Source organism: Arvicanthis niloticus, chromosome 5 (assembly GCF_011762505.2).
Source record: "Arvicanthis niloticus isolate mArvNil1 chromosome 5, mArvNil1.pat.X, whole genome shotgun sequence".
Classification (NCBI taxonomy): Eukaryota; Metazoa; Chordata; class Mammalia; order Rodentia; family Muridae; genus Arvicanthis; species Arvicanthis niloticus.
The window spans coordinates 64,455,697-64,476,313 of NC_047662.1; the positions used below are offsets into that span (position 1 = coordinate 64,455,697).

Below are 20,617 nucleotides of genomic sequence, written 5' to 3' on the forward strand. Positions count from 1 at the left end.
AATATTAAGTACTGTCCCTATGAATGCATCCTTTAAGACTAAAGGGATGCTTGGTTGGCTAGAACCTGGTTGGGACTGCACGCAACTCCTTCTGAACTCAGGTTGTGTAGGCCATGCACCCACCCATCCCTGTTGGCCTTTGACTTTTCATTGTGCTGTGCTTCTGAAGGCTCTTTACTTCGTTCCGGTGGATATGTTCACCTAGCTTCATGTATGAAGAAGTATCAAGTGTTCATAAGCTGCATCAAAGTTAACTAATAACACGCAAAATGACACTTTAAATTTTGATCAATTTATAATCAGTGGAATTTTATATAAGACCCTGTTACAGTATTGTGGCCATTTCCCCTCCCAAATGAAAAGCCTAGGTTTTTGTTTTGGTTCATTTGTTTTTTGGTCTATTGTTTGAATTATTTTCTTTCTCTTCTTCTATGTGTGGTAGATAGCATTTTTTATATTATTAGCCTTACCATGAAATGGTTTTGAAAGGTAATTGCAAAAAGAACTTACATTTTATTTTGGCAGTAGTTGGACACGTGCTGTGGTCCACACTTTTCTCTTGTAAAATTAGGACAGTATTTACTCTTTATATCCCTGCTGTCTCCAGGCCCTACTTCTTAAATGAAGAACTATTGGCAGTGGATAGTTTCTGGAGAAAGAAGAATCCTTCCTCTTCGAAGGTGTGATTACTGGTAGGTTTCCTATGCTCCAGTAAATGGTGCCACACCCAGAACACAAGGACATACAGGCAACACTAACTGGACTTAAAGACTTGAAGTTGGTTGAAAGGTGTATTAAGGGGCACTTTGAGGAGCTGAAGGAAGAAATAGGAGGTAGATATGATATTTCACTATATAGATGTATGAAGTTAAAGAAAAACTAAAAACTAGAAAGCCAAAATCCTGGCCAACATCTTTCATTTGCTCCCTTTGGCACTGTGTTCTCCTGCCAACAGCACTGTCTCTTAAATCACATAACTTCAGGGAGGTACTTCTACTTACCCTCTCCCCCACAAGCACTTCTTCTTCCTGGCATCAGTGATGCAGTGGCTAAACTAACTCACCTCTTGTTTCTGGAACTTCCCCTGCATGCCCCAAGCTGGAGATGAGGTTGCCACCAGCTCTGGACTGGCTTCATCCAAAGGCAATGGAGATCAAAAGAGTCTTAGTCCACACACTGTCAGACCAAACACGTGACAAAAAGGAAGAAGCAGAACCCTCTGTTTCATCTTCAGCAATATTTATTGGAAACAGCAGTGCTTCCCATGGTGAGTTTATACATGAAGCAGGAAGATTTGCCTTTCACTCCACATGATCCACTACGGCAAGTGGCACATCGGAAGCAGCACATTAAACCTCTGAAGGAGTCTGTACAGCTATATAAATAGAACTCTGGGTGCCTATCGGGACTTCCACGACTGAAGGAAAACAAAACAAAAAGCCAACACTGATCAGCGTACACAGCACTGTACACACAAAACGAGGAAGGGAGGCGTTCAAAGTAAGGACTGGAGTGGAAAAGGGTTTTGCATATGCAGCCACATACCTTAAACTGCTAAGCACAAAAATCATCTTTATTTGGTCCTCATTGAGGGCAGAATATGCACAAATGATGTTCAAGGAACACAAACAAGTAAACGTGGGAAGGACTGATGCTCACTGTCGTGTTCTATGAAGAAGTGGGAAATGCTTACTAGTGTTTCTCTCCTATGTCTTGTGGCAAAGGGACTCAGGGAATGGACTGATTCCTGGGTAAGTAACCAGAGAAGGGAAGACAGCTGTTCCCCCTTCAAAAACGGGCTACGTATATACACAGCTTCTGTACAGCAAGGAATCTGAGCTTGGAGACCAGATTTCTTCCCAATTCAGCTTGGAGAATTTTTTTTCTTTTCAGACAACATACAGATTGTTCACCATCTCACTCAGAAATAAATGGGATGCCCCTCCCCCCATTTGCCAAGTGCTTAAATAGCAGGGAGGGAAGAAAACTGGCCATGTCTCAGAAGTAAAGAGATAGGTAGATAGATAGATAGATAGATAGATAGATAGATAGATAGATAGATAGATAGATGAAAGAAAGGAAGGAAGGAAGGAAGGAAGGAAGGAAGGAAGAAAGAAAGAAAGAAAGAAAGAAAGAAAGAAAGAAAGAAAGAAAGAAAGAAAGAAAGAAAGAAAGAAGAAAGGAAGTTGGTGAACAAAGGTGCGCTTTGGAAAATTAATACTTCTGCTGATGGCATCAAGAGACTAAGTTGCTTAGACCAGCAGACAACCTGCTGGTCGGGGGATGTTTTTGCCAACAATTCTGTGACTCATATATTTAGGAAGGGAAAGTGCAACAAAAAGGACTTTCTCCTCTGTAAATGGAGAACTGGAGACCTTGAGCTGGCCCCTGGGTGAGAGACAATATCTTCAGTGAGGAGAGGTTTTCTGTGATGTGGTTCACAGGCATATTACCAGGAACCACAGCCTCCTGAGAACGGGGAAGCCAGTTCTGTGACCACTGGCTAGTCTCAGATGGTGTTTTAAAGCATGTGCCAGGCCCACTGGCCTTGGAAGATACCATCTATCACCGTGTCTCCAGTAGGAGCACACAGGTCAACCCAGGGCACGTGTGGGCTTGATGACTCGTCCACTGCGGCCTGCATTCGTGATGTATTGGAAGCGGCATTACCAAAGCAGTGGTTAAACTTAACTATCTGGGTCAGAAGGAGGTGAGCCAGCCAGCACAGGATCCTAATGGGGCAGAGCAACCAGAATTTCTACATAGTTGATGGGGAAAAAGCCAGACTGGCCATGAAGCATCCCCTCATACCAGTTCTCGTCAATCTGATTAGTGAGTGTGATGATATCGCCCTCTTTAAAACCCAGTTCCCCTTCATTTTCAGGTTCAAAGTCATACAAGGCTCGGCAGCAGGGCTGATCCATTTGGACACCTGAGAATCAGAGGCAGAGAGAACACAAAACGTCACAGTGTGTAGCAGTAGAAGGTTAATCCGCTCTGATCATCCTAGTGGTGGCTGCCACAGGTTCCTCTGGGTTCTCGAATGAAAATCACATATACACAGCCTTCTATTTTAATATTCCTTAAATAATGCAATGGTTGGGCCACTCTCATACATAGATAACACCTCCCCTCCAATACTCCTGAATTATTAGTTACTAAAATCTAAATTCCATCTTTGTTATCCTAGACCCAAAGTGGGGGAGGCCCTTGGCTCTTCCCCTGCTCTTACATGGCTGGATGCTCTTGCTTCTCCAGCTCTCAAGCCTGATCTTCTAAATCTTTCTTCTTCCCATGGTTCCCATGTCAAAAAAAATCTGAAGTCCCGCCTCTGCCTCCCTGCCCAGCCATTGGCTGCCTGCAACTTTATTTACCAATTAGAACCAGCTGTGGGCAGGGACACTCAGTGTCTCACACTCAGATGTGTGAATTCCTTTGTAATTTGAGAAACCAATTAACATAAAATAAACAATAAACTAAATCCACAACAACAAAGTATTTGACCAGTGGCACTACTGCCTGCTCTATCCACCAAGTTTTCTGTTCCTGCCCCACCCCTCCATCTCCCTGCAGAGCTTCCAATTTCCTCAACATCACTATAGGACCGTCTTTGTCTCTTCTACCCGTTTCCATGTGTCCCCTTAGAGCTTTACAAGTCATCGAACATTTCTGCTTGCTAGTTCCAGTATTAAAAATGGTCACATGTATTTTTGTGGTAATTGTAACAAAGTTCCCTAGGTTTCTCTTCCTGACAGTGCTGGAAGAGGGGAAAATGACGACTTAGGAGTTTATAATTACATTAAGTTTAACTACAGACATGGCCAAATCCATTCATGTTAGTGCTTTTACATATCTTCACATTCAAAATAGTATAATTAGTTACACAGATTGTACTCTAAAATCTTCGAGTCACAGATCAGTTCTCGTTCTTCAAATTTCGTAATTCCAGATTCTTGAAAATTGCTTGCTGTCATACAAGGGAAATGAAACACAGAGCACTGGGCCCTATGCTTGCTCTGTGTGACCGGCTCAAAGAAGAAGCATTCTATTTGCTTCATCCAAAATTAGAGTTGACAGTAGAGTTTTCATTAAATGACTGTGTCCATTTAACAACAAAACTTTTAGAAAATCATCATCTGTATTTGGTGAACTGGTGTATAATATGCACCTATGAGTACCGTGTAAGAACCACAGCATAAAAATAACATAATACATGCTGCATAATTTTATAAAGAATGGACTTTGCCTTAAGGGATCAATTTTAAATGAGCAAACATATTAACACAGCATGCACATAAATATGAACATAGAAAAGTGTCTGTGGGCCTCATATTAATGAGATGTCTTAAAAGGGAAACAGTATAATTTCTTTATTTTTATTTTAGAGAAGTCAGCAAATGAAAAATGAACTGTATGTCTTGTTTGTGGGCAAGGAGAAGTACAGTCACCAATAATTTATATGGCAAGTGCGAACTTCAGGGCCACTGCCATCAGGGCCCCAGTGGGCAACAGTGGGTACTCTGAGCTGTGGGCAGAGACTCTGATGTCTCCTTCTTCTTTCCATGATAGCATTTTACAGAGCTTTCTACTGCAGTGAGTCAATCACTGGATAACCAGGAGAAATGGGATAAAGTTGCAGATCTTTAAAATCCATGCCCAGTGTCAAATGGGTTCCCACTTCTTTAAGTGAGACAATTGTACAGCTGCAAATGCCTCAGGAGAAAACTTGGGTGTAATTTGTATGTGGGCATTTGAGAATGATCATGGCAATAGAGAGACTGAACTAGTGGGTACATACCAATATTCCTCTGGGGGAAATGTAGCTTTTATCATGCTAACTACAGTTCATGAAATGATGAACGGGTTTACAGTAGACAGTACAAAGAAACCCTATTAAGGGTTGAGGTTTGTAATTTATCCATCTGCAGAAAGAATCATGCATATACTTCTTGAAGCTGTTGTCTGTGGTGATAGGGGATGTATGGGTGCACACACTGTCCAGGAGCATTCAGTCCCACCTCCATTGACTCACAGGAAGCAAAAGGCATGGGAAATGATGGTATAATTTATAACCAGAGGAGGGTGAAGAACAACTTACTGCTTGTGGGCCAGTGGTAGTGCATGCCTTTAATCCCAGCACCCAGAAAGCAGAGGCAGGTAGATCTCAGTGAGTTTGAGGCTACCTAGCCTGGTCTACAAAGTGAGTGATGGGACACACAAGGATACACAGAGAAACCTTTCTCAAAACAAAACAATAAGTAAGTACTACACAAGGAGGTCCTTGTGTACTAGATCATGAGAAAACACTAAGCAGAGAGAGTTTCGGAGAGAAGGAAGACACGGTGGGACAATGGGGCAAGGATAAAATTGTCCAGGAATGGAGCTCCTACCTGACAAAGCCTCAAATGAACAACATACTCAGGGGACAACATACAGCATGTCCCCTGACATACTGTTCAGGGGAAGCAGAATGCTCTCAACTTTCTCAGCATTGTCTATAGGTGTGCCCAAGGCCCGGGAAAAGGCATCTGTAGCCTTTGGCTCCTTACCTGCAGGTTTGGGTGTGCCTGTGTGGGAGAGACCCCCGTTGGGCTGAGTACTGTCTCCAGTGGCAAATTCTAGGCTCATTCGTGGTTTGGGCTGATATTCCCTTCTTGGCTGAGATGAGGCTTGTCTTATTCTGTATCACAAAGAAAGGGGGTGATGGAGAATTATGCAGCCAATTACAAGTGAACAGAAAAACAGTAAAATCCAGGAACTGCTTGGCTCTTTTACAGATCTACCATGACCCAGTGGAAATGTGCTAAGTACTCTTGGACTCCCATGTCTATGACACATGTTCTCAGGGAGGTTTTTCATCCTGTCCTCCTGTCCACATCCTTTCTCTCAATCTCCCACTCCTATATTCAGAGTAATTTATGATAATATGCACCATGTTAGGGGCCAGGGATATAAAGGGGCATACAACATAGTTGGTACTCTAAGGCAGTGTGTATAGGGGACAGCAAACATCACTGACCACAGATTTCTACCAAGAGCTCAAAGTGCATGGGCAGGGTTTAGAGATATGGAGAATTCACTTATCCATAAAGAAGCTGAGATATAGTTTAAAGAAAGAGATCACAGCTCTACAGGAGAACATACAAAAGAAAGCTATTCCATGAAGAACACAGGAAGGATTGGAGTGAGCGAAAGAGGGGGGGCCACGGGTTCTGATAAGAATGGGCATACAGAGAGCCAGAGAGTAGGAAAGAAATGAAAGAAGGCAGGGAAAAAAGAGGGCCAGTAAGAGATTTTGCTCACAACCAAATCTTTTCCAGTGTTAGGTATCAAATAAGGCAAGTATATGTACATTTTATTTTAAGGAGAGGAAGGTTAGGGGTATGGCAATTCTAGAATTATACTGATTTAAAACATGTTCGACTATCCTTTTCCAATCGGTGGGCTGCTGATTTGTCCTATTGACAATGTTCTTCGCCTTTCAAAAGCTTTGCAGTTTCCTGGGGCCCCATTTATCAATTGTTGATCTTAAAGCTTGAGCCAGTCATGTTGTGTTCAGGCACTTCTCTCCTGTACCAATGTGTTCAAGGGTATTTCCCAGTTTCTATTCTATGAGATTTAGTGTATGTAGTTTTATGTTGAGGTCCTTGATCCACTTGGACTTGGGTTTTGTGCAGGGTGATAAGTATGTTTCTATTTTCATTCTTCTACATGTAGATATCCAGTTATACCAGCAGTGTCCATTTTTCCATTGTGTGGTTTTGGTTTCTTTATCAAAAATCAAGTGTCCACTACATCTGACAGAGGACTAATATCCAAAATTTACAAAGATCTCAAGAAATTAGACACCAACAACCCAAACAGGCCAATTAACAAATGGGGCACAGAACTAAAGAGAGAATTCTCAACAGAGAAATCTCAAATGGCCAAGAAGCACTTAAAGAAATGTTCAGTGTTCTTATTCACCAGGAAAATGCAATTCAAAACAACTCTGAGGTTCCACCTTAAACCCATAAGAATGGCTAAGATTAAAACCTCAAGCAATAGAACATGCTGGCGACAGAACATGCTGGTGAGGATATGGAGCAAGGGGAAAACTCCTCCATTGCTGGTGGGAGTACATACTTGTACAACCTCTCTGAAAATCAATTGGTGTTTTCTCAGAAAACTTGAAATAGTTATACCTCAAGTCCCAGCTATACCACTCCTGGACATATACCCAAAAGATGCTCCAACATCTCACAAAGACACTTGCTCAACTATGTTCCTAGTAACTTTATTCATAATAGCCAGAAGCTGGAAACAACCTAGAGGAATGTCCCTCAACTGAGGAATGGATAAAGAAAATATGGTACTTCTACACAATGGAATACTATTCAGCTATTAAAAACCAAGACATCATGAATTTTGCAGGCAAATGGAACTCTAGAATGTCATCCTGAGTGAGGTAACCCAATCCCAAAAGGACATGCATGATATGTACTCACTTATAAATGGATATTAACCATAAATTCAGGTATTATGCTACACTCCAGAGATACAGAAAAGCTAAACAAAAAGGAAAGCCCAAGAGAGAAAGCATGATTCTCACCTATAATGGAGAATAAAATAGTTATAAGAGGCAGATGGAGGGAGGGAAGTAGGAGAGAGTGGGATGAGGATGGAAATGTGGGGGTTCAGGATCATGTTTGGGGGAAGAACAGGAGAGATGGCTGGATGGCCAAGAAAATGAATGGAAATCAGAAACTGATGGGTGACAAGGTAGAGAGCATCTCCAGGACTAGACAGAGACCTGAGATAAGGAAGGCACCCAAGAATCAATGGGGGTGACCTTAGCTGTGACTCACAACACTGAAAATATGGAACCTTAAGAAGCCACCTCCTCTACCCAGACAAGAACACCAGTGGAGAGATAGAAACACCAACCTGCCCACAAAACTTTCAACCCCAAATTTATCCTGTCTACAAGAAATGTAGGCACAGGGGATGGAGCAGACTGAGGAAATGGCCAACCAATAACCAACCCAACTTGAGACCCATCCCGTGGGCAAGCACCAGTCCCTGACACTATTAATTATACTCTGTTATGCTTGCAGCGGGAGCATGTTGTCCTCTGAGAGGCTCCACCCAAGCAGCTGACTCAGACAGATACAGACACAACCAAACAGCGGATGGACCTTGGGGATTCTTATGGAAGAATAGGAGGAAGGAGTATGGGTCTTAAAGGGGATAGACACTACACAGGAAGACCAACAGAGTCAACTAACCTGGACTCTTGAGGCTTTAAGAGTATGAACCACCAACCAAAGAACATACAAGGGCTAAGACCTAGGCTACATCACATGTAGCAGATGTGCAGCTTGACCTTCATGAACAACTGGAGCAGGTCCTGAACAACTGGAGCAGGGCTACCCCAAAAGCTATTGCCTGAATGTGGGATATGTTCTACTAGGTGGGCTGCCTTGTCTGGGCCTCAGTGGAAGAGGAAGCACCTAGCCTCTTAGAGGTTTGAAGTGCCAGGGTGGGTGCATACCCAGGGGGCCCCCCCACTCACTCAGATGAGAAGAGGAGGGATATGTGGGAAGGATTGTGGGAGGGGGTGACCTGGAGGGGGGATAATGAGTAGGATGTAAAGTGAATAACCACAAGAATAAATTAAATTAAAAAAAAAACATGTTTGAGGTGAAAAAGAGGGAACATAGTCCCTTCATCTTCAACAGATGTGAAAAGTACACAGTGTGACTGTAGTGTTCTGATACATTTGTTTTAAGCTTTTTCTATTAGAGTTCACACTTCAGTTCACACTGAACTGGGCTTCAGTTCACACTTCTGCCAGGGTGAACTGAAGATCTATGTGTGTGTGTGTGCCTGTATGTGTGTGTGTGTGTGTGTGTGTGTGTGTGTGTGTGTGTGTGTGCGCGCGCGCACGCGTGCGTGTGTGTGTGTGCGTGTGCGTGTGTGTGTGTGCGTGTGCGTGTGCGTGTGCGTGTGTGTGTGTGTGTGTGTGTGTGTAGCACAAATCAAAGAAGACAGAATCTAAGGTGAAGGGAAGGTCAGCTAGTCCAAAACAATGCAACACATGCCTTATGACTGGAGGCTTTGCTGGACACACAGCCACTGATCACCCAGGAGAGTGTACTCTGAACATGATATTAAAACTAAAGGCTGCTACATAAGTCTTTGATATATTTATTTAGCAAAATTTCCTCCTTCATCTAGCTAAATGAAGCAAGAATTTCAAGGTCCCTGGTTAATAACGATGTCACCTGACTAAATAAAGTTTAATTAATAAGGCCCCTGCCTTAAGATGGCTCACTTCAATATTCTTTTGATATTATAATAATGTAAATTGGATTCATATGCAATAGAAATTGCACCTCAAATTCTCATATTTTCTTGGGGTTGCAACATGTAGTATAATGGACTTTTACAGGTCCGGGCACCACTGATCCTACCTAGCCATGATCATAGCGTAGCCCACTGACATTCTACATTGAACTTAATGCTAAGCAATGTTGTTCTGTAGGTAGGAGTTATTGTACCCTTTTCCTTTAGGAGAAATCTGATGTTGGTCAAGGCACATCTGTATTATAGCACAAGTATTCATTCAAGCTATATCTCACAACCCCAAAGAGCTCTATTCGCATAGACAACTACTACAGGCCACTGTGAGGCAGATGTAAGGGGGTTGAACGGGAACATGGAAGCAGTCCTCTGAAAGTATACAGGTACATTATCATTCAAAAAAAACAAGAATGAAAAGACACAGGCTTCCAAATAGCTTGTGCCTGACCATGTCCCCCACCTCACCGCTGTGTGAGATCCTTGGTTATTAATTCCCCTCCTTGGGCCTCATAGTACTGCTCATCTGTTAGGTCCACAGGGCTCTTTCAAAGTGATCATGTGCATGGTAGCTATATAGGATATAGCTCAGCAAGTCAGCCACCATCAATAGAATTCTGGTGTACCATCTATGATAGCAAATATACAATTCATATAGCAACATCTCATAAACACATAAACACTATCTAAAAGATAGTAAGGCAGGGCATGGTGCAAAGTAAATCAAGCAGTCACTCCAAAAGGTGCTCATGTTGGAGCAGCAGGTAGGTTGGCAAATGTTTGTTTCAGTGTATTATATTTCAATTTCTTTGCACATCCTTTTACAACAGGTAAGAACCTCAGGGAAGTGTAACTTACCTTTCTTCCAGCCTGACAGTGACCTGCTGCAGGATCTGCACTGCCTGCTTGTGGTACTCCAGCTGAGCCTGAACAAGTGCAGAGAGCTGGCTCACCTGTTCAATCTGCAGAAGGACGGAGAGAGCACTCTTCAGTTAACAGGTTATTGTCCCAAAACAGTAACTGTCTACCGACTGTACAGCCTGTCATGATAACACACATAGCTCTACAGGTTCTAGGTTGATTAAGACTATGAGAGCATCCTTATATCAGAACTGTATGTGATACCATAAGGACCATAAGGACAGGCCTTGAGAAAGTCTTATTGTTTTCATTAAACAGTATAAATTGGCAGGGCAGTGGTGGCACATGCCTTTAATCCCAGCACTTGGGAGACAAAGGCAGGTGGATTTCTGAGTTCGAGGCCAATGTGGTCTACAGAGTGAGTTCCAGGACAGTCAGGGCTATACAGAGAAATCCTGTCTCGAAAAACCAAAATAAATAAATAAATAAATAAATAAATAAAACAGTATAAATTTAATTATTAAGCTTTATGGCTATGGCATGGCTTCTTTCATTGAAGTCCATTCGGAGAAAGTTCTATGACTACAGGACTCTTTGTTTCCTGTCCCCAGCAGCCAACATGAAATCTGAGCATCATTTTACATGCTAATAACCAATGGTAATAAAAAAAGAGGAAAATTGATTTTTCACTTCAAGTACCACAGTGTAGAATAAAGCTTTTGGCCTCTTAGCTATGATCCAAGTGGGATTTAAAGGTAATTATCTACTCTAAGCAGCCTTACTTTTGGATGTCTTATGGTGTTGTCTAGCTAAGTGTATGTAGCCTCCAAGTCAAGAGTGGTAATGAACGTTCTTCTGTGAGTTTGAGGACATGGGAGAAGGGCCCCATGGTACTAGGACACACACTGGTTCAGCGTTCCTAAAGTGTTTAACTGAGTGGTTAGGAGGACAAAAGTTGTCTGTAGACAAACCTGCACTGTCTCTGGATGATGAGGACTCCGCATGTTCAACATGCCTTTCCTGGCACTCAGGAGGTAAGCTGAGTAAGTAATGGGATGGCTAGTTTTGGATGACAACATGGCTACTTTAAAGGATACTCAAAAAGCTAGCAAAGTCCGATCCCTGGGTTTGTCTGTGGAGTTGCTTCCAGACTAGATCTGCATTTGAATCAGAAAGAACTGAGCAAGGGTGATCTTTACATATCTAAAATGGTACATGCTGCTCAGTCCATTGAAGATCCAAATAAAGCAAGTGACAAAAGAAAGAGGTTCACCCCCATCTCTCCAGGGGCTGGAGGTTTAGCTCCTCTTGCATTTGGACATCGGAAATGCCAGCTCTCCATCCTGGAGACTTGTGTTTCTCTGCCACTGCTGGGTTCTCCAGCTTCTGGTCACAGAATCAATTAGCCCATTCCTACCATTCATTCACAGGCCTTTGGAAAATCAGCCTGAACTGGCTCTCCAACTTTCAGGATGTATGTGTGGAGCTTCTGAGCCTCAATCATTTCCCTCATGAGTAATTTCCTTTTTCTATCTTGATATCCAGCTGTGCACACTGCATCCACACTGTAGGAAGCCGCTGTTAACGGTGATATAATCTTAACGGTGATATAATCTTCCATTTCAAGATGGCGCTGGCCGCGTGTCTTCTCCAGATGTAAACAATTATCTGCGCAGCTGCTAAGGCAGGAAGCCACCAAAGTCACTGCCAATCCCGAGGCATAATATTGGGTGGTGAATGAACAGCCAATCAGAAGTGAATACGTCACTCTAGGCTGTATTTAAGCTAGGCCCCTTCCGGATCTCATCCCTTCCGCTCCTTCCCGCCCTTCCACGTCCTTCTGCATTTTCCACGTGTGGGTTACAGAGTAAAAAGTCCTCGTTTGCAGTAACTACCCGAATTGCGTCTCTCGTGTTTCTCTTCCACCGGCGTGGGGCGACACGGGAGGGGCACTCGTTATACCACACCACCTGTATCTATAGCCATACGGTTTTGTTTCTCTGGAGATTGATGAATACACAAAACCCTACAAACATCCCAAATGAACTCTGGGATTAGAAGGTAGAGATGGTCCAGGACAGGAAATCCAGCTTTTCAGATCACTACATGTGTGAAATAAGGAAGAAAGGACTGTTCCTGTGGTTTTACAGCTGCTAAGAACTCAACAGCAGTTATGTCCAAAGCCGTAAGTGATAATTTAGCATTCTGGTGAAGCAGGGGCAACTTCAAAACCATCTCAACCATGCCCTTGAATGTAGTACCTCTGCTGAATCATCAATTCTAATTTATATATATATATTTTCTATGAAAATGTCAAGCTCACTTCTATGTATTGACCGTCTTTATAACTTTGGATACTCAATTCTGAACACACCTTAGCTGTTATTCTTACCTGCAGGTCATATGCTCTACGTTCAAACAGTACTTTGTAGGATGCTGGGTTTATATATGGGTTATCACAGGCATGCTCTGTCTCTGCACTTACAGGCAATGCTTTAAAATCCATTCAGCAAAGTTCTGGTTCAATCAAACTATAAGCATAAAAAAACGACTTCCATTTCCATGTCAACTGTATGAGAAATTACTCAGAGAAGTGGCCCCCTGTGTGTTCTTACCACACAGAGGAACCAGATGGTAGCATGTCACATGATGTGTCTTTCAGCACATCAGTGCTATGCCTCAATGGTAAAATTAAATGAAAACCCAGAGGAAAGTAGCTTACATCCATCTCCAAGAGGTTGAACATGCTCGACTCAGCGATTTCTTTAGACTCATCAAATTTCTCCAGAGCTTGGCGGAGTTCTTCGTCTGGAATCTTGCCTTGTCGCTTCTTCTTATAATCAAAGTCTAAGCGTCGGCCTTCCAGCTTTTTCAGGTGATGCTGAAAGAGCCAAGGGCAGAAATATGCTTCAAAAGGAAATGTCGAAAAGACCTTCTGGTACCTCGTTTTTCTTACATTCCTAGAAGCCTCCTAAATGCAACTGGCTGTGTTTGAAATTGCATGTTACCAGAGAAATAAAGACACATGTACCAGCAAGGAAAATGCTTCTAATGGCTAATTGTGGAGGGAGACCTTTACAAATAATTCAGGATGAGAAATGAGTCACTGAAAGACCAATGTCCTTTTGTTAAGCATTTCTAGGCCAAAGCCAAGTTAAACAATGCCTCTTCTCCAGATGCATACCCCACACCTTCCACCTCAGGAAAAGGCTACACTCAAGAGCCTGTCAGCCTCCTTCCTCAGGAGAAATGGAAAAGCCCCCTTTTCTGAGGTAAAGGTAGAAAAAAATGAAATTCCTTTTTGACTAACCCAGTTTACCAGAATCACCAAGTATGTCTGGTAATAATATAGATCCCTGATCACCTAAGTCAGAAGAGCCAGGGCTGAGTCTAGTAATCTGAATCTCAACACTTGCCCTATTTGATAAGAGATAGCTTTTAGGGGACAGGTGAGTTTACCTCTCCAAGGACAGGTGACACAACTCAGTCACAAATCCAAACTACAAAGGAACTTGAAGGATCTTCTATCAAACACCCCCCATACATACATACATACATACATACATACATACACACACACACACACACACACACACACACACCCTTGTAGCTTTAATCTCTCCCTGCATTATCTGAATATGATAAGGTTCATAACCTCTCAAAAGACGAGGATAAGGAGTTGGTTTTTTCCTGAAGATCAATAGTAGTTTTCTTTCGTAATAGCTGTAGTAGTCTACAGATAACAGGTGGGAGAAGAGAATGATTTTCCTTTGCTCCTTAGTGTGTACGGATGAGGGAGGAAAAAGATACAAACAGAGTCAGGTCATAGAGAGCTGGCAAGATAAAAGATGGGTAATGTTCTATGCCTGTCCCTCTCACTGCATCTCCTGCTGCCAAATCAAGCTCTTATCCCAACTAAGTGTGCATTCTTTTGGCAAGGGTGTGCTTAAGAAGCATTTGAATTCATAGCCAGACAGAGGCAACGCCAAATTTATCAGAAATAGCTGCTCTGTATGTTTCACAAATAGTGGTTATTTCTTCTAAATTCCAACGACAATAAGGAAGATATAAAAATGTAAGAGTGATCTAGCAGCTACTTATTTAAGTTAGCAAATGCACAGCTAGTACTTGGGGCATCTATCATCCTCATCCACCATTAATACTAACAGATGTATAAAGTCCCAGATTAAGGACATCTCTCTGGCTGGGTGGCATTGATGCAAGCCTTTAATCCCAGCATGAGGGAGGCAGAGGCAGGTGGAACTCAGTTAGTTTGAGGTCAGCATGATCTACAGAGCAAATTCTAGAACAGCCAGGGCTACATAGAAAAACCCTGTCTGTACTTCCCCCTCACCCTTCAAAATAAGGGACATTTTTCTTGAGAAAAAAAAATGGTGTGAAGACGGTTTAACAAGGAAGTTGGACACAGGACTCAATGCTCGGGAGCAGCAGAGCTGCAGCTGTGATCTTGGATTGATGGCCTTTGGTCTCTAGGTCCTTTCGTCGTATGGGCCATCTTGTTGGAAATTCATGCATCCTGTCCTGTGTGTCCCAGGGATTACTGCCTGGGAAAATGAGAATCTGCATGTGTATGAGAAGGCTGATCCCACAGACCTGAATCTCCCTCAGATCTTTGTCATGAAGATTCTGAAGGGGGTCTATGAAGTTCTGCTTCACTTCCATGTCCAAAGAGTCCTTGACCTCCGAGAGCTCCCTCATGGCTTCTCCCACCTCACCAAGAGCAGGACCTGAGAGGGGAAAATGAAGATCTCACAGCCTGAAGAATAAAGGGAAGGATGCTTTGCAACAACAGCCTTCAAGACGGCAGTGTAGGCATTGCCTCTGTCCTATAAAAACGGCAGAGACAAAGAAAGCCCATAGTGCTCTCAAGTCAAAAGTAGCTTTTCTATTTGCCACAGGGCATTCTGAAAAGCAGGTCCCATGACCCCTTTATAAGGAATGGGACATTTTACTCTGAATACTATTTTGCACGGCTCTCTGTCCTCTGTGACAGGCACTGGTTCTCATTAATATGAGATCAGTTGCAGCTCAATGCTTTTAGCAGAAGCAGATACTAAGAATGGAGAATGAGGGACTAGAAAGGTCCCATATCAATAGGGGTGAAGGCAGAAAGTATTTAGGGTCCTGAGAGCCAGGGGAGAGAGGAGACAGAATAAATTCTATTTTGCCTAGGGCAACAGAATCAGGGCTCACAAACAAATGAGCAGTGGACTAATCACAGAAAACCAAGGTGCCAATGTAGTAATTCACACTGATTGTGACTGCTCACTCTGCTTTAATACACAGCTCCTGCCAGATATACCCAGTAAAGTGCCAAGGCGTCTGGGCACATCTGCCAAAACTGTTGTCAAGGCTGGGGTCCCATTAGAGAAAACAGACAAAATCCGTAGACAAATCACTTTAAACATGAGCAGTCCTAAAATCACATTTTATCCCCCATGAATATAACATCTACAACTGAGAATGAAAATGTAATTAAAATATAAACTAGCTCACTAATGATCTCTAAAATTTGTTGTTAATGGTGGTGTTTTGTTGTTGTTGTTGTTGTTTTGTTCTTTAACCAGCACTGTAACCTCCATGGAGAACTAGAGTATGACAAAGGCTATTTACCAAAGTTGCAATCATCGCCCAGCTCTCTGCCGAACTTGAGCATGGCCTCTGCCAACAGTGCTTCCGCCTGAGGGTAGCCTGGCCCCTTCTCTTGGCCGCGGATTTTCGACATGGTGTTGATCATACTGAGTTTAGCCCTGGAAGCTGGAGACAAAGAGAAGAGCCTTTAGCAGACAGCATCACTATACAAAATGGGAACTGGAGAATCAAGCTCCAATCAGCCTACACACCTACTTAGCTCCTAAAGCTGCACCTTCACTGGGCCTACAGTCCTTGCATACAGTATGTGAGTAGATATACATTAACTCTAAACTTTCCCTTCAACTCCAAGTAGAATTTCACAGCAAGGCCAAACACAGGTCTTGAGGAGGCAACAGCATGGCTTGGGTACTGTCCCCATATCCTCCCATCTGACTCACTGCAGTGACTCTGGGGCTTGGCTGGCTATACACAGCATTCTGGAAGTACATGGACTGTATGCTCATCTTCAAGTTTTATTCCTGTTTCATATCTCAACTTTAGGAGTCTGTGGATTAAAATAAGGAATGAAGGTGAACTCATGAGCCTGGGTCTTGTTTTGTTTACAACATGTATAAAATAAACTATGTTTAAAGTAATCTCTCAACTCAGAATAAAATACTATATTTGCTAATTTGTTAATCTAATTATATCTCTTAAACATCTCAGCTGAAGATTGGTTTTATTTTTTTAAAGATTACATATCGATTCCTCTTCCATTTTTGTTTTTATTGGAAGGTGCCTAAAAAGTCATACCCATTTTAACGGAGGAAGTCATTTTAGTAACACATTACTGAAAACTATGATCTGATTGATTTTGGTGTCCCTGATTCATTATCAGAGCTGATTACACACTAACTCGGGATTGAGTCCATAATGCTAGCTGCATGAAAACCCTCGAGGAAATCTCAGCTGAAAGTAAAAATACCTTCTAGCATTCGGAAACTAGTATTTGATCTTAAACATACAGTTTAAGTGGGCTTTTATTTAAACTTTTGGGCCTCCAAGGCACAGAGTAGAAGTGAGCAAGATTATCCTTATTCATAAAGTTTACAATGAGCTGAAGGCAGAGTCTGTTATAAGAGCAATTAGATTGAAGTGTTTATAGTCAATGCCCGGACTGGAGACTATAGTGAGTCACAGAAACAAGGCCTCTAGGGTGGAGCACTGCAAAGAAAAAGTCCGCAGGAAAGTGTCATCGAGCTCCATTGAATACCATATAGTATTCAGCAGCAAGCGGCATTAATATCACATGCAAAGTTGGTGGTGACCGCAACAAATACAAAATTTACCTTTTATTCACTTTGAGCTTTTGTGGAAACCGAATATCATACTTGTTAGATTTGTTGAAGTGCTTCATAATTACCTATTCATTGGAGCAGATCTGCACTACCTTTCCTACAGGCAGCCATGGCTGAGATCCAGGAGAGAGCTCCTGCCACTCAGCACTCACACAGAGTAAAAAGTCAGTCAAACAGTTATAACTGGTAAGTACTGTGTCAGCACTAGGACCAGATGCTGGACAGCGGGACAAAGAAGAGCAGCAGCAACATCATACATAAAAAGGAAACAAATAGGTACCAGAAAATGAGGTGTACAGGATGAACAGAAGGAAAGAAGAGAAGGGGACACCAGAGAATGACAGTAACAACATCCTCACTCACACCTCTTCAATCCTGCCTTGCCCATAATGAATGCCTTTTATGAACATTGGTTATTGATTTATGACTACATTATGGTTTTATTAAGATCTGCTTTTCATAAGTGATGTTGAACAACTTGATATACTGTGTCTGACTTTCAAATCCTTTTTGAATATTGTTAACTTATCTAGAGCTTTATTATTTTATTCATTACTTAAGAACACATTGATACATTCCACATCTTTAGAAAAGGGAAGAAAGCCATAAGATTGTATTTCTTCAAATAATGTAAAAACGTCTATACCCACAGGTTTGAAAAAATTCTCTTTATATTCACTTGTAAACTCATTGCATTTTTAAGAACCCTGGATTGATATAACGTTTGTGTCCTTCAGAAACATCATAAGGGAAGCCATTTATGAACATGTTATGTAAAATCACACAAAAATGCTATATAAAAATTCCAATTGCCCAAGGGTTGAAATCCCTTCCTCCATCCCCTGCTCCTGAAAAGCAACATTTTAAAGACTCTTGACAGTCTTGAATCAACAGTCCTGCACTGAACATGCTTCCTTTTCCAGCTGCTAGCTGACTCCCATTTTAGAAGATAAAAGTTATCTGTTCCTCACCTAGCCTCCCATATTCTGTCCATCCCTATGATTTTCCTGCTATGTCTGTCTCCTGTCATTCATTAGATCCCGTGGAGACTGTGGGGAGCAGAACCCACTTGAGCATTAGCCTGTGCTGCCTGGGTCCCCTATAGTGGTTCTTGTTGCCCAGGACACAGGGCCTTCTTGAGAACTCTTTGCTGTCATGTGTTCTTTGTTTTCTTGCATTGTCCTAGATGTCTTGCCTGTCCCTTTCCTTGCTTCCTTTACTGAAATGCCTCTTTAGTTAGCATGGGAAGAGCAAAGAATTACAACTTCAGTGTTGTCACTCGAAACTGTCACTACTGGGCCTTTGTATTTCATTGATAACTCAAAGTACCTTTATAGGTTATGATTTGTAATAAAATTCAATTAATTGCTTCATTTTTTTCTACAAAATGTCTCTTTTCTCATGTGGTGAGTAACCTATCTTTTTCTGTCTGAAGTTGGAGTCCTCCAGTTCCCTCTGGGTGCCCTTGTGTGGGCCTCAGGCCTTGGGCTCGGTTTTCAGTAAATTTTTTTATTTTGAAGACACAACTATTTGCTCTGGGAAATTCTCTTGAAATTAGAAAGCAATTTCCCTCTTAAAAAATTAAATATTTCTTTAATACTCAGCTTATTTAGCTATTTCATGTTTTATAGTAATAAAGATTCTGTATTTTTTCCTAAATTTTCAGCTCTTTGTTTGTTTGTTTGTTTGTTTTTTATTTTTCTTCTTGTAGGATATGAACTTCTATGGCTTAGGTTTTTTTTTAAGTTTATGTTGTATTTAAGTTCAAATTAGAATATTTCTAAGAGTTCCTTTCTCTGTATTTTAATGATATTAAACCTGAAGTTATTAATGATAATATATTTTGCACTCCCTGAATTTTGTTTCTAGTGATTCCTTTGACATGGATTTGTTATTGTCATACTGTTGTTGGGATCTAGTGTTCCTTTAGAGGTCTTTATCTTTATTCTGGTGATAGTGGCCATCTTCTCTATATCTGTGTACAAAGCAAGGCTCTGTGGGTTTAGATGACAGGGTATCTCATCTCCAGTGTCTCTCTTCTAAGGTGGTCCTTTGGTTGAAGCACCAGATGCATCTAGTAAGGTTTGATACATTTCTAGTTGTCTGTCCATTTTATCCAGAGAAGAATCCACCCCTCCCCACATCACACACACACACACACACACACACACACACACACACACCTTCATTTAGAAGCTACAAACTTGGCTGTCAGGTTCTTGATGAGAAATGAAGAACATGGGCTTATATGTTAGCCATCTTTGCATGATTATAATGATATACTAGACACTGGCTACCTGTAAAGCAAAAAGACATTTGTTTTGGTCAGAGTCCATGAATACATGAATCCTCCATTGGATTGGCCTATGAAGACAGCAGAGAATGGCAGCACACCGTGATAGGTCTGTGTATTGGGATGAATGGCCATACGTGCCAGATGAGAAAACTGAGTAGGCACAATACTACCATACCGGGGACCAAACCCCTAACATTTGGTAGGCACAACCCATATTCAAACCATGGCAGCTAATGAGAACATGTGCTGACTGTTACGGAGTCTTACCTCAGCATAGAAACAAGGCTCTATGTTCCATTCTCTAGTACACCGTAGAAAGTTCTTCACATGAGCATCTGAGCAATCTGTTTTGGCAAACCATCACCGTGCTTTGTCTTTTCCCAGATGGATGCCCGTTGTGCCATGGCTGCAGCAAATGTGTTAACACTTACTGTACACACTGCCTTATGCTGGCCTTTGCTGGGAGACACAGGGGCCACTTTGCATGCTTGCTTTCATAGCTCAGGGAAGAGAATCGTGTTAGGGATCTGTGTATTCACTAAGCCAGGAGGAGGACGGTGGGAGAGTTAGGATGGGAAGGTAGTTTGAAGGAGAGGTGACCCCTGCTTAGGGGCTGCTTGGGGAAGAAAGGGTTTAGGATTCCTAGCCCATATGTAATTTGGTGCAGCAACCAAACAAAGATAACATTATAGGACTTTGAATGTTTCCTATTTGTGTTTTCTAGGTTCATTGTCAGTTTTAAAAGTAACTATTTTAGAAAATAATTTTGAAACAATCATGCGAACATTTGAGGATGGCAGTTAAGCAATCGATGATGTTTCTGAAGGACACAAACGTTATATCAATCCAGGGTTCTTAAAAATGCAATGAGTTTATAAGTGAATATAAAGAGAATTTTTTCAAACCTGTGGGTATAGACGTTTTTACATTATTTGAAGAAATACAATCTTATGGCTTTCTTCCCTTTCCCAGGATAAGAGTTCTGCTGTGATTTAGTGGGTGTGGTGGATAAACAGATCTGACAGGCTAGCCACGCCTAACCTAAGGGCCTTCCAAAAGAAAAGTGTGACTAGAACACATGTTCACTAGCTTGAAAGGCAATTGGCCAGTGAGAGAAAAGTTAATAAGGATTGACACATGAAACGGGATCAGAAAACAACATCAA

The 20,617-nt window shown here is 41.9% G+C and overlaps 1 protein-coding gene across 1 annotated transcript in view; it reads right to left on the minus strand.

Moving 5' to 3' along the window:
• Positions 1-1,222: 1,222 nt before the first annotated feature.
• Sh3gl2 (SH3 domain containing GRB2 like 2, endophilin A1) overlaps positions 1,223-20,617 on the minus strand; it is a 176,880-nt gene continuing 157,485 nt past the window's right edge. Inside the window, exons 4-9 of the mRNA XM_034503564.1 lie at positions 15,838-15,981; positions 14,818-14,951; positions 12,926-13,084; positions 10,201-10,304; positions 5,550-5,680; positions 1,223-2,932 (exon numbers count right to left, since the gene is read on the minus strand). Coding sequence (XP_034359455.1) covers positions 2,733-2,932; positions 5,550-5,680; positions 10,201-10,304; positions 12,926-13,084; positions 14,818-14,951; positions 15,838-15,981 — 872 coding nt within the window. The 3' untranslated portion in view covers positions 1,223-2,732. The remainder of the gene's footprint in view (positions 2,933-5,549; positions 5,681-10,200; positions 10,305-12,925; positions 13,085-14,817; positions 14,952-15,837; positions 15,982-20,617) is intronic.